This window comes from Prionailurus bengalensis, chromosome C1 (genome assembly GCF_016509475.1).
Source record: "Prionailurus bengalensis isolate Pbe53 chromosome C1, Fcat_Pben_1.1_paternal_pri, whole genome shotgun sequence".
Lineage (NCBI taxonomy): Eukaryota > Metazoa > Chordata > Mammalia > Carnivora > Felidae > Prionailurus > Prionailurus bengalensis.
This window is the reverse complement of record NC_057345.1, coordinates 174,164,667-174,179,425: the sequence shown is the minus strand read 5'-3', so window position 1 is coordinate 174,179,425 and position 14,759 is coordinate 174,164,667. Positions and strand designations below refer to the sequence as shown.

General features: G+C 36.0%; 1 protein-coding gene across 1 annotated transcript in view; it reads right to left on the bottom strand.

The window, feature by feature from the left end:
• Positions 1 to 2,116: 2,116 nt before the first annotated feature.
• The window catches only part of FSIP2 (fibrous sheath interacting protein 2), a 98,970-nt gene continuing 86,327 nt past the window's right edge, over positions 2,117 to 14,759 (bottom strand). The window contains exons 21-24 of the mRNA XM_043577241.1: positions 12,511 to 12,557; positions 8,839 to 8,882; positions 5,320 to 5,389; positions 2,117 to 2,318 (exon numbers count right to left, since the gene is read on the bottom strand). Coding sequence (XP_043433176.1) covers positions 2,182 to 2,318; positions 5,320 to 5,389; positions 8,839 to 8,882; positions 12,511 to 12,557 — 298 coding nt within the window. The 3' untranslated portion in view covers positions 2,117 to 2,181. The remainder of the gene's footprint in view (positions 2,319 to 5,319; positions 5,390 to 8,838; positions 8,883 to 12,510; positions 12,558 to 14,759) is intronic.

Below are 14,759 nucleotides of genomic sequence, written 5' to 3'. Positions count from 1 at the left end.
CAGAGTGTGAAGCAGACTCCAGGCTCTGAGCTGTCAGCACAGAGCCTGACTAGGGGCTCAAACTCATGACCTGAGCTGAAGTTGGACACTTAACTGACTGAACCACCCATGTGCCCCTATCAAGTAATAGGCTTTTTTTTTAATTAATCTTTGATCCTTTTAGCATCTTTTTCACTACGTTAGCCAAATATGCCCAAAGTTTCATTTAACACATGACTTTTGACACAGAACCTTTTCAGGTTGAAGGTTTTACTTGGGACTTCAATTTAACCATAATTTTAACCACTTTTTCCATAATTCTGACAGCTTTAACAACAAATCCTGAACTTGATGCTTTTTCTTCTACTTGAGGTAGGAAAAACTGAAAGTTTCCTTTACCATTAAAAAAACTTCATATGAGTACACTATTCTGTGTTATTGTTGTTTTTTTGTTTTGTTTTGTTTTGTTTTGTTTTGTTTTGTTTTTGAGAGATAGGCAGAAAGCATGTGAAGAGGTGGGGAGGGCAGAGGAAGAGGGAGAGAGAATCTTAAGCAGACTCTATACCTAGCATGGAGCCACAGGTGGGTTTGGATCTCAGGACTGTGAGTTCATGATGTGAGCCCAAATCAAGAGTTGTTTGCTCAACCCACTGACCCACTTAGGTGTCCCTGAGTACATTATCATTACATAGTTAATATTTAACTACAGGACTATGTGAATCAGAGTGTCTTGAAAATCAGAGTGAATTTCACCTATGAAAGATTTGCTTATTTCCTTATCAACTTTTGAAATGATGGATAAAAGCTTTGTAAACAATAATATGTTAAAAGGCAGTTTTTATTAAAAGCATGTGACATTGAACACTAGTGGTTTTGGTGACATCTGTAAGAATACTTTCAACTTAATACTTGTCAGTATAAGCCCATTGGTAGAATTCTTCTGAGAACAATTTTGAACTGGACTGCCAGTCATTTCTTATTAACTATCATTTTTGAAAATGACTGCATCTGTAAGTTACATTATTTTGTGTATCTTTGAGATCAAATAATTCATGAGATTAGTATAAATAGATTAAATTACCAATTGAGTAACTACATTGTGATTAGAATGTAAAAATTCTACTATATAATCACATCTTTTTCTCCAGAGCTCAATGTCATAACCTAACTTTATTAAAGGAAATTCAGTTTTATAAAATAAAATTTTCTCAGATGTTTCTACTTTAGTGCTGGCTACTGTCAAGAAAATTTTAGATAAAAGAGAAGATGTCACATTTTCTAAAAATTCATGAATCGGCATTAGGTTAGATAGTGATGATCACTGACACTCTTTGCTGTTTTGGATCTTTTAAACAAGATCCTTAGAATCTAGTGGCAAATATGCTACAAAGTAGCAAGTTAAATGATTTTGAAAAATTTATTTTATCACTCTACTAGCTATTCCTCTTGTTAAATTGTCATTTTTATGTTCCTACAAATAGAGCCTTTATTTATATTCATGAGAAAATATTAATATAAAGGATTTAATGCTTTGCTGACCAACAATTTACCTATTGATAGTATTTGACCCACAAAATCCCTTTGTTTTTTCTGAAAAGTTTTTTTAAAGTTGTAAAAGTTATTTTATGCATACATAGATAAAATACTATGTATTTTACTAGTAATTAAATTACTGGTAACTAATTAATTACTTCTACATGGTGCTTTATTCATAGTTAGATATTTTTGTTTGGGAGGTATTTTATAAACTGATGATACTTTATCTGCAGGTGGGAAAAGCTGATTTCTTATATCTGGTATATTTTTATTTGAACATACAAATACACCTTTAATAGTGAACCATTCAGTTTCATATCTGTGTTACAGAATTCACTTGAGTGTTATCTCAATTTGCTAACTATTTTGGTGAAAATACCCTCTAAAAATTTAACAGGAAACCTCCAAGGTCATTTCCAGGTACACTTTTGGTCGCTTCATATTTATGGCACACAGGTAATACTAACACTGTGCCTCTTTTCATGCCAAATGTTTATCAAAAGCATTCATCAAACCTTTCTCTTATCCAAATTTCTATTGTACTTGCTTTGATCTTAAAATTCTGCTCAGTATTATAAAAATCATCTTCTAGGACAATATGTTATGCTTTAAAAATCACTTTATTTTCTAAGGGAAGTAAGCATAGTTCTATCAGGTATAAAAGCTTCAGGGCTCATCTTGGTCAGGTGGTGAAGAAGATTTGGAAATATTGGTGTTACTTCGAGAAAACACCTTTGAGAGAGCTGAAGATACCTTTGCCAACATTTTAGATCCTTGTTTGGAAATACTAGGCTTGGGAGTTTCTGTGGAAAAAGCAAAAAAGTAATATGAGTATTTATTAGGCATTCTAATTGAGACAGTTATACTATAGAATTGATGATTTAGAATTAAGAAAGTGATGTTTATAAAATACTTTATGGGATTTAAAAACATTTGCAAAGGTTCTTTTTTTTAAGTTTATTTATTTATTTTGAGAGACAGAGAGAGCAGGGGAGTGGCAGAGCCAGAGGGAGACAGAGAGAATCCCAAGCAGGCTCTGCACTTATCGTGCAGAGCTTGACATGGTGCTTGAACCCCAAACCATGAGATCATGACCTGAGCTGAAGTCAAGAGTGAGATGCTTAACCAGCTGAGCCATCCAGGTGCCCCTCACAAAGGCTCTTCTAATTTGATCCTTCTAACACTCTTGTAAGGGAAATAGGAAGAGTGATAACTCCATTTTTGGACACTGAATCTTGGCAAGGTTAAATACCTTGCCTAAGGTCATATGGGTAGAAAATGGATGCTCTGGGAATGGGGGCCAGCTTTTTTTTTTTTTTAATTTTTTTTTCAACGTTTATTTATTTTTGGGGCAGAGAGAGACAGAGCATGAACGGGGGAGGGGCAGAGAGAGAGGGAGACACAGAATCAGAAACAGGCTCCAGGCTCTGAGCCATCAGCCCAGAGCCTGACGCGGGGCTCGAATCCACCGACCGCCAGATCCTGACCTGGCTGAAGTCCGACCCTTAACCCACTGCGCCACCCAGGCGCCCCTGGGGGAGGGGGCCAGCTTTTTGACTCTCATGGACCTACCGCACTTTGATACTTCTCCAGTTAGTTGTACAAAGAATGTCTTTCTTTTTCTATCAGAACACTATTGGAAAAAGCCTGATGAGCTAAACTTAAAGTAACTTTCAACTTTACACAACGAGGGTATCTATTTCAGAGTACTCAAGTGAAAGCACAAGTGCATTAAAATTGTCATAATTTCTCACCTACTTTGGGTGAATTTTCAATTGGTTAACTTCAAGTGATTTTTTTTTATCATGTGAGATAAGACTGTATAGATAATAAAAGAATTTTCATTTAGATTCATTTTTCTATATTTTTCTACATTCATTTTTCACATTTTATACATTCTTCATATTTTAATTATCACAAAATTATAATTTTACTTATAAATATGTAAAGATAGAAATGAACATTTATGTACTTTTTTGAAACTTTTTGATAAGACATGAAAACACACATGACCAAATTTTCTTTTTTTAAATTAAAAAAATAATGTTTAATGTTTATTAATTTTTAAGAGACAGACAGAAAGACAGAGTGTGAGTGAGGAAGGGACAGAGGCAGCAGGAGACACAGAATCCAAAGCAGGCTCCAGGTTCTGAGCTGTCAGCACAGGGGCCAGTGCAGGTCTCAACCTCAGGAACCATGAGATCACGACCTGAGCCAAAGTCAGATCCTTAACCGACTGAGCCACCTAGGCACCCCCATTTTCTTAATTCCATCATGTGCCAAAGTTCATGACTATACATCTTGTAGTTACCTAGATTTGTCTTTTCTAGCAAGATAATCTTCTATAGTTAAAGTTAAGATAGCCAACGGTAAATTTAACTAAAAATAAAGAACAAAAAAGTATATTCAGGGTTTTTACTCTACTATTATTTTTTAAAATGACCTAAGAATTTAAAAGGAAAAAAAATCCACAAAATTTGCAGCAGATAAGACACAAAAGCATAGATGAAAGAGAAAGATGTACTTTCTGAAAAAGTAAGATAAAATTTTACTGACATGATTGAGGCATTGTTGCAAGACTTCTGAAATTGTCATTGGAGGTACAAAATAATTTCTGTTCTTGAAACTTGTGGTCCTGTTAAAAATTCAGATCTCTGGGCACCATTACTCAGAGATGCTAACTTAGGCTAGAGAGGGTCCAGGAATCTACATTGTGAAAAAAGTACCCTGGGTGGTTCTAATGCAGAGCAGCTCCAGGAAACACACTTGGGACACTGCCTCAAATCCGCATGCTTTATTAGATGACTGTATATTGTTCAAGATCGGAGGGTGCCTGGTATCTTAGCTTAATAACCTACATGAGAAAGTCACGAACCCTGCATTTATCTTGTTAGTAGTTCTTTCTGTAGCAAAACTATAGACTATCTTTGGTTATTACCCAATATGGGGCTTATTCTGGGATGCAATGGCAACAATATGAAACCACATTATGGAGGGAAGAAAGAGTGGAGGATCAAAGTCAGAAGATCTGTTTTTGAGCCCTAAAAGCTTTGTATTTGTTGACTGTGTAACCTCAGATAGTTATTCCCTCCATTTTCTCTTTTTTAAACTAGGGCTTTATGATTCACAGAGGCAGAATAGTATGGTGTAGGGGATATAGACAAGTTTTGTTTGGTCCACAAAACATTTCAGAAGAACTTTGAATTATGTGTTAAACTTTAAAAGTCAGGAATTTTCACCTCTAACTTCTTTTGAAGAATGCAAAGACTTCAATTGGAAGACCTGGCAACAAGCCAGTGTGTCAGTGATTGCTGAGTAGCAGCTCCCTCCTTTAGATGGAACATGCCATCTCCAGTGCACCACAGACCCTTGCTCAACCTACTGCTCTTGTTTATAACATTACCTGTATGGCTTCTGTGGGCATTTAAGTGTATGAATTCTGGTTATATTGAACAAGCTTAGGTTTTGAAGTTGGGCAGATCTGTGTTTGAATCCCAGTTCTGCAGCTTATTAGCTGCAGGGTGACCTTGAATAATATACTCTTACTTTCTTCTTCGGTGACTCGCCCTTCCCTCTTTAATAAAAAGGGGATACTTAATTCCTAATAAATGTTAGTTATATTATTTGTAACTATGATTTGAAGTTAAAATAAAAGTACCCCATAATAAACTGCAAATTGTTATACACACAAACATACACATAGTAAGAATATTATTTCAACCTCATATTGATAATAGGCATCAATACTTCAAGGAAGGAGCCACTCATTCCAGGATGAATGCTAAAGCATAGTATATTTTGTACCTGAAATGACTTCTCTTGAGGAATGTACACTGCCAACAATATTCTTGTTTCCTTCAAAGATGGTGATAAACTGCCAAGACAAAGTAAAGTACTTATTTAATCTTTTATTGGATAGTACACACTAAGATACCTAGAAATCCCCAAAAGATGTAGTACAACAATTGTAGCACCTTACGTCAATAATGTCTGTGCTCTGAAGTCTCAAAGAATTATCCACTGAGACAGGATCATAATTTTTGCCAATTATGGCACCTAGGGCTGACCCTTGTCATGAATGTGGGCCTTGGATACCATTCAATGATGATCAAAGCTCAGCCATCTTAAGTCACAAAAAAAGCCAGCTCTGTCTGCTCCCTCCCTCTTTTGGGGGTATTGATATAAGTAACAAATTATAAATTCTTTTTATGTTATGAGAGATAATGTTAAGGGGTAAAATGGCTGTTCACTATGTAACTCCAGTTTCCTGTTATGGAAATCTTAGGTATTTTGGAGTCTGGAGCAATAAGCAGGCTATCTGGACCTAGTTGGGCATGGAACATGGCTCAGATACTAGCTTTACTCTGTAGGCCCATATCACCTCTTTGAACAGAGAAGCAGCAATTTTCTCAGAAAGGCATAAAATAGACTGGGATAGGTAATTGGGCTACCTTGTATATATTTTATAAAACTAGCTATTAAATAAGGAAATCAATGATGAGAAATTTTTTAAAAAGGCCTAAATTCATGAAGAAACATAAAATATGTTACATATAGATTATGTAAAAAACCACCAGGTATGATAGGAGTTTTATCATAGTTCTTCAAAGAGGACTTGAGGTAGCTTATCTATTAATATATTTCAAAACAAATATATACCTGAGGAATAAAATGGAACCAAGACTATCTAAAACACTAATTCTCAGTATTGGCAGCACAATAGTTACATGTGGAAATTTTTTAAAAAAATTTTTAAATGTTTTATTTATTTTTGAAAGAGAGTACAAGTGGGAGAGGGGCAAAGAGAGAGGGAGACACAGAATCTGTATTTGTCAGAGCAGAGTCTGACATGGATCTCGAACTCATGAACCACGAGATCATAACCCAAGCTGAAGTTGGACGCTTAACCAAATGAGCTATCCAGGCATCCTGTGGAAATTCTTTTTTCTTAATATGAATCCCAAGGTCCCACACCTCCAATTGAATTGAAATCTCTCAGGGTGGGACAGATATTGATATCTCTTAAAAAATGCCCACATGTGTGAGACTGACTTCAGAATCCCTAATCTAAACGCTGGCAGGGAGATGCTACCAAGTGTCTGAGATGAGTAAATATACTTGTTATTTTAGGAACATCTATCTTTTCATAAGATTTATTCATAAGAGATTGTAATTTCTTCATGGAACACCGTTCTAACCACCACTTTAAGTTTTTGTCTGAAAATTCCAAAATTTTAGTTGCATCAGACTTGGTATCTCTTGTCTTCTCCCTTAAAAGTTGTAGACATTGTCTTATTTTTTGTATGTTAAGTAATTTTGAATTCTATCTTGAGCATTTTAAACAACTTATGAGTTTCTAAGAACTGTTAGAGTACTCTGGAGATGGTTTAGTTTTTTATCTGTTTGCTTAAGTAGGTAATTAACCCACTTAGATTTAGACCACACATCCTACCCTTCTATAGCTGTTTCCAATGTAAATTCAGTTTCCAAAGCCTTGGCAGTATATATACGTAGCATCCCTGTGTGTGCACCACTATTAAAGCTATAGTTCAAGTTCTCAAAGCCTTTTGTTTATGTAAACTCAGGCCAGTTCCATACATGAACAACACAGGAGAGACATACAGATTTGTAGGGGATCCTTTCTGATGATATTCTGTGACTTTTTTTTCCCATGTCCCTAACTCTAAATAGTCTCCTTTCTGGTTCTATGGCTAGAATGCTGTGGCTACCCATTCTGTGTGCTGTCTCACACATCCCATGATTACATTTATGTCTAGAGTAAAGTGGCAAAAAGAAGCAGAGAAAAAAAAGCAGATTTCCTTTTAATCTTCTTCAGGTTACTGGAGACCTTGTCCTAATTCTTCTGGTCAGAGGGAAGGATTTTTCTCTCACAGTTTTAAGTGCCTCAAGCCTCTGCAGCCATTGCCATATAGCTTCGTGTCTGAAACTTGCCTTGAGGCAGAGCCAAGAAATGGGAAAAGTGGGAAAGAAGTGAGATTCTTCTACTTCCCAGTCCACAGGAATATCTTAATTCTGGTGAGAGCAATGATTTCTCCTGGGGATTTATTCTGCCCATTCTCTCTATGCAATTCCAGGATTTGAATTGCTCTACGTCTAAAGTAGGACATAAGGGGGTACAAAACCAGGAAACTCATAATGAAATTGTTGATTCTTTGAGTTTTTATTTGTCCCCTCAAACTCCTGCTATTATTTATTTTCCAGAATCCTCAGTTGTTGTCCAGAGTTTTTAGTTGTAATCAGAGATAGAGATGAGATAGAATGTGCTTAGTCCACCTTACTTTGAATTGGATTGGGTATAACAACTTCAACTATAGTTTTACCATGGAAAAAGCTGCAAGTTATGGGAAGGGCAAAAAGCCAAAAAAGGGCCCAGATTGGCAAGGAATTTAGCCTGACACAAGGAATAGTCTGTCATGAGGTCATCAGTCTACAGATTCTGTCTCCCTGTTATTTCCATATAATTTTACTTGGAAAATAATGGCCTAAGTAAGCCCGAGGTTGTCAGATAGATGTTTATATTCATAAATGAGGATTACGTTGAATAAGAAACTTCCCAGCACCTTCAGGGTTTGGCATTAGTATGAAGAAGATGACTCTGATGATAAGGGACTGGGTAAGTGATGGATTCATGTGCATGGTGTAGGGGAAATTCAGAAGTGGGGTTAAATTGAGCCAAGAAACAAAGTGATAAAAGCAAAAGAAGATCTGTAGCTTTGGCTCTCATTGGAAACTTTTAAAAAGAACTAGGAGGAAAATTTTTCCTGAGTTCATAGTGGAGAGTAGCTGAACCTCTTGGAAATCTGCCTTTAAACAATCAGTCCTTAGGAATACAGAAAAATAGATGGAGTCAGCGCTCATTTCCTGCAAGCCAGTCTCCTCCATTTTTGAAAGCTTCTATTCCCTCCCTGCCTCCACCAAGTTCCTCACTTGGGTCTACCTGCCTTAGACCAAGTGACTTAGGGCCAAGTGACTCCCTGTACGGTTTTCTCCAGAGTCAGTAGTAACACAGTTAAAGAGTGGAAGTCCATTTAGGTTCTAGGGAGGAATAGTGGGTTACTCTGTGCACGTAAGCAAGGAATAACTTACCTGTAAAGTGAAAATTTTGATTAAGGGATTTCTTCAGTTCCATGGATAGTTCTTAGCCAGAGGGAAAGATCTGAGCAGGAAGAAATACTGAACAGGGGTAGGTTTCCTGATGTTCCACAAACTGTACCACCCCAAGCCCTGATGTGGCCTTGAAAACTGGGCTATATTCAACTGGACTCCATGTATGCTAATTAGAGTTTATTGAAAAATATTTACCTTCACACTGTTTGAATTCTCTGGCTTTTGCTCCTGAGAATTTCCTGTTGGGAAGGGGAAAAAGAAAAGGAAAAAATATTATTTCTTTTCTTTTTTTAGGCATGAATAGTATTGAGACAAACCTGGTCTTATTATTTTTCATCAGAAAGTTCTAGAATTTAGTTAGGTAGAAGAAATTATTATCACTCTCACTGTACAGACATTGGGAACACAACTGAAATAGGTAAGATCTCTAGAGTTCTGGGGCATATCCTAGACTTTCCTTTAGGAATTATAAGATGAAATATGATTTAGTAGGAAAGGCCAACTCTGTTACTTAGTAGCCACATGTTTATCCATAAGTACTCAATCTCTGCAGGTTTATTTGTTTACATGTAAAATAAGAGATTACCTTATAAATGATTCCTAGGGGCCTTCCAGCTCTAACACTCTTTGATTCTACATAGCTAATTAAAAGCAGATTATTGGAACAAAGGAGAAGGTGCTGGTCTTATGAAATACTTTGAGTGAGAACCCGGAGAATTTTGAGGCAATACCAAGAGGAAATCTGGAGAAGTTGCTACAGAATCAAAAGTTGCCTAAATTCCAGGGCAAGTTAGTATGCCTGAAAGCAAATTTAAACTAAGGGAGTTACAAATTAAGAGAAAAGTTTTGGGGCTCCTGGGTGGCTCAGTCGGTTAAAAGTCTGACTTTGACTCAGGTCATGATCTCACAGTTTGTGAGTTCAAGCCCCATGTCGGGCTTTGTGCTGACAACTCAGAGCCTGGAGCCTGCTTTGGGTCTGTGTCTCCCCTCTCTCTGCTCCTCCCCAGCTCGTGCTCTGTCTCTCTGTCTCTCTCAAAAATAAACAAATATTAAAAACAAAGAGAGAGAAATTATTAGAAAAGTTTCACAAAAACCAACCACTAGGGAGGCCGAAAATCTGAGTTTGAGTTTTAGCGTTACTTCTTAGAGTGAAGAACATTGGCAAATTGAATCTAACTTATTTGACTGTTTCCTAATTATGTAGAATGTGATTGAGATTCTTCCCTGCCTGTCTGACAACAGGGCTCAATGAGATATTTATAAGAATTTTGCATTTTATAAACATGTCATCATCAAGGGCCAATACAAGTGGTCATTCTCTGAGTTATCCTTTGGACAAATGTAGGTTTTGCAGGGGGGAGTAGCAGTGAAACTTCAAATAACTCAAATATGACAGGGATTGATTATGGCACTTATCTGACAATACTGGTAAAAATTTATTGTTGTTTGATCATCTTTCTAAAAGTACCTGGCTCTATATTGCACATAATTGAGCTGACTTTTGCTTTTAAATGACTGAGGGTATTGGGTTTACTTCTAGGCCTATCATTCCAAACATAGGTTTTAATTTTCTAGGCTAAATGGCTGTCAACTTCCCAGGATATACTAGGAGTTTGTTTTGATGAAAAGTCATAGAAAAATTCCTGATAGTTGAGGATCTCAGATGTTCAGAGTTAACTTATTTTATTGTATACCTATATGAAACAAAGAATATAAATTTCTGGCTCTGACCTCTCTGTTAAACTCCATCTTAAAAATCCTGTTTCTTATGTGACACCTCAACTTGAACATCTAATGGGTAAATCAATCTCAACATAACCGAAACAAAATTCTTGTGCCTCTCATTAGTTATTCCCATCATCTCTCTTATTTTACTAAATGGTCCTCCTACTATAAGCCTATTTTAGGTTCTTGGGAATACTGTGGGAACTTACATTCTAGAAGGAGATAGTGACAAAAAAACAACAACATCTAACAGTGTATCAGAAAGTTATAAGTGCCAGTGAGAAAAAATCAGCCAAGAAGTGGAAGAGTTAGTGCCATGGTGAGAATGAGGGTACAATTTCAGAGTATGGTAAAAGAAGATCTCACTGAGAAGGTGAAACTTGAGCAAAGACCTCAAGGTGAGGGTTGAGCAAGGGAGATGTAGGGGGAAGAGCATGACACAAGGATCAGAAAGCGCAAAGGCCTGAATGCCTGGAATGTTTAAGGTCAATGAGGCTGGGGCAGAGAGCTGAAAAGAGAAACAGAGGAGGAAGTTAGAGAAGTAAAAGGGGGTGGAGTTATATCCAGATGATGTAAGATTTTACAAGCCATTGTAATTTCTTTCGCTTTTGTCCCAGATGAGATGGGAAATACTTATAAATATCTGGAATCATCTTGTTCATGTCCTTACCCTTTGATGCCCACTCAAGTATAAATTCTATGAGATTAAGGACTTTGTCAGTTTTGTTCACATATAGGATCCTAGAGCACAAAGGAGATGCTTAGTAAATATTTGAATGAATGAATAAATAAAAGATTGAATTGGGCAGCTAAAATATTGCAGAAGGATATAAGAATTAAGCATGATCATTGAAAAAAAAATGGGAAAAAACACCCACAATACATTTATGGTGAGGAGATTTAGGATCCAGAATTGACTCTGACTTTGACTCAAAGTAACCTTGGCAAAATTGCTTCCTCACCCTGAGCTTGAGTTTCCTCATGTAAACATGATGGGGGTTGTATTGAATGGTTTCTCTAGCAGCCTATGATTCCATAATACAGGTGTGATTAGTGATTATTGTGATATCTTCTGATTATGGTATGTTCATGGAATTCTGGCATATTTATTGCTATTGTATGAATCATCTTAATTAAAATAATTTCACTTCGAAGATAAGAAACTAGGTTTTTAAAGTAACTCCTTGAGAGGTGTTGTGTGTTTGGAATAGCCAGGGTAAACCTGTGGTTTGAGGTTTTTTGTTTGTTTGTTTAAGTTTATTTATTTTGAGACAAGGAGAGAGAACACAAGCAGAGGAGGGGCAGAGACATAGAGAGGAATCAGAATCCCAAGCAGGTTTCCCGCTATCAGCGTAGAGCCTGAGATACAGCTTGATCTCACGAACTGTGAGGTCATGAGCTACACTGAAACCAAGTATCAGATGCTAAACAACTGAGCCATCCAGGCACCCCACTGTGGTTTGAATTTTAAGGCCGCTTTGTGTTAAACATGACACTCTGCCTCTTGTACCTATGATCACTCTTAGAACCACATTGATCCTCTGAGGTTTCACCAAAAAGTTCTCACAAATGTTCGAAGGAGTAGGTATCACTCCTTAGAGTAAAATAAAAATAGAGATTTATTTTTTTCAAGTGAAGTCCATACTAGTCAGATATTAATGTGAGCAAATACATTTAGCTCTAAAAGGCCCCTCCCCTTTCTTTTCATTATGGTAGGACTAAGTACAAAGGAAGGGTAAGAAATCGTTAAATGCTAGTATAATGGGTTCCAACTGAAGTAAAAACTATTGTATGGTGCAACCTTATTTTATGAATATTTTTCACAGGAACATGGTAACTGAATTCATAATATCACACCATTTTCTTGATCAAAATCATTAATAAAATCTTAACAGTAATTCAGAAAAGGCAAACTAGTTGGCTCATTTTAACACCTGAGTGATGTAGTAATGGATTATTTTCCTCCAAAATAGATAAATTTGCAGGAAAAAATATCAATCTCAGGTTTAGTAACTAAAAAAATCATCAAAGCAGTAAACAAGGCAGTAAACAAACAATAAGTAATTAGTAAAAAGTTTATCAAAGCAGTAAAGCAGTCTTCTTTTGAATGCTTTCTAATTTAAGAAAAATAATAAATCCAACCTTCTAATATTTTGGCACTTGTATCTGAGGAAAAATCTTCAGTCTCACTAAAACAAAAGAAAAAGAACATTTCATTTTCTGTGCATTTAATGAATGAAGAAATTACTGGTTAAGCAAAAGAACAACCTGTCAGTTATTCTTCATATGGACGTAAACCTAGAGTAATTTATCACCTAATTTCCAAATCAAATGAAAATGATTTCTAAATTAACTTTTTTTCCACTTTTAAAATTTTGGTTAAATACACATAACATAAAATTTTCCACCATAACCATTTTTAAGCGTACAGTTCTGTGCTTAAGTCCATTCACATTGTTGTGCAACCATTGCCACCATCTATTCTCCAGAACATTTTCATCTTCCCCAAAACTGACACTCTTCTACCCATTAAATATTTAATAGTGCATTATCCTCTCTCTCTATTCTCAGGAACTGCTGTTTTACTTTCTGCCTCTATGATTTGACTACCTGAGGTATCTCATATAAGTGGAACTATGCAATATCAGCCCTTTTGTGACTGACATGTCACTTAGCATAATGCCTTCAAGGTTCATATGTGTGTAGCATGTGTCAGAATTTCATTTTTAAGCCTTACTTACATTCTACTGAATGTATATACCATATTTTGCCTAGCCATTCATTTATCGGTGACTCTTGGGTTGCTTCCATGATTTGGCTATTATTAATAATGCTGCTTATGAATATGAGAGTACCACTATCTGAGTCACTGTTTTCAATTCTTTTGGGTATATATCCTGACAATAGTTATCCTAATGAGTTATCCTAAAATGCTATGTTATCCTAAAATGTTATCCTAATGAGTTATCCTAAAATGCTAATAAAATAGCATTTTATTGTGATTTTTATTTGCATTTCCCTAATGATTAGTGATGTTGAGCGTCGTTTCATGTACTTATTGCCCATTTGTATATTTTTTGAAGAAATATCTGTTCAAATCCTTTGCCCAATTTTTAATCAGGCTGTTTGATTTTTTTATTGTTATTGAATTACAGGAGTTCTCTATATATTCTGGGTGGCAACCCTTAATTAGATATATGATTTGCAAGTATTTTCTCCTATTCTATGAGTTGACTTTTCACTCTGTCCTTTGAAGCACAAAAAATTGTAATTTTGGTGAAGTCCAGTATATCTAATTTTTGTCATTGTTGTCCTTTCTTGTGTTTTTAGTGTCATATCCAAGAAATTATTGCTAAATCCAATGCCATGAAGCTTCCTCTCCCCCCCCCCACCCCGTTTTCTTATAAGAGGTCTATAGTTTTACTTAGGTCTTTTATTCATTTTGAGTTAATTTTCACATATGGTGTAAGGGAAGGGTCTAACTTCATTTTTGTGTGTGTGGTTAGTTTTCTCAACACCATTTTAAGAATGTTCTTTTCCCATTAAGTGGCCTTGGCATGCTTATCAAAAATCATTTGGTCATAAATGAAAGATTTGTTTGTATGCTTTTTATTTTATTTCATTGCTTTTTATGTCTGTTTTTATGTCAGTACCATACTGTTTTCATTACCATGTCTTTGCAGTAAGTTCTTAAATCAGTAAGTCCAACTTTGTTCTTACTTTTCAAGATTGTTTTGGTTATTAGGAGTCCCTATATAAAATTTAGTAAGAATTTTTTATATAAAAATATTTTGGAATGAATCTTTTCTGTATCTACAAAAAATGCCATCAAATGCAATTCTTATAAAATGCTGATCTGTAGAATACTGTGTAATATTGACATCTTAACAATAGTGAATCTTCCAATCCATGAATTATTAAATTATTTTTTTTAATTTGAGTATAACTGACACAGAATGTTACATTAGTTTCAGGTGTACAGCCCATAAGTTTATACATTATGCTATGTTTTTTTTTTTTTTTTAAATTTTTTTTTTTAACGTTTATTTATTTTTGGGACAGAGAGAGACAGAGCACGAACGGGGGAGGGGCAGAGAGAGAGGGAGACACAGAATCGGAAACAGGCTCCAGGCTCTCAGCCACCAGCCCAGAGCCTGACGCGGGGCTCGAACTCCTGGACCGCGAGATCGTGACCTGGCTGAAGTCGGACGCTTAACCGACTGCGCCACCCAGGCGCCCCACATTATGCTATGTTTACGGCTATTGTAGTTACCATCTGCCCCCACAATGCTATTAAAATATCAATGATTATATTCCTTATGCTGTGCCTTTTCTTCCTGTGATTTATTCATTCCATAAGTCAAAGTCTGTAGCTCCCAGTCATCTTTACC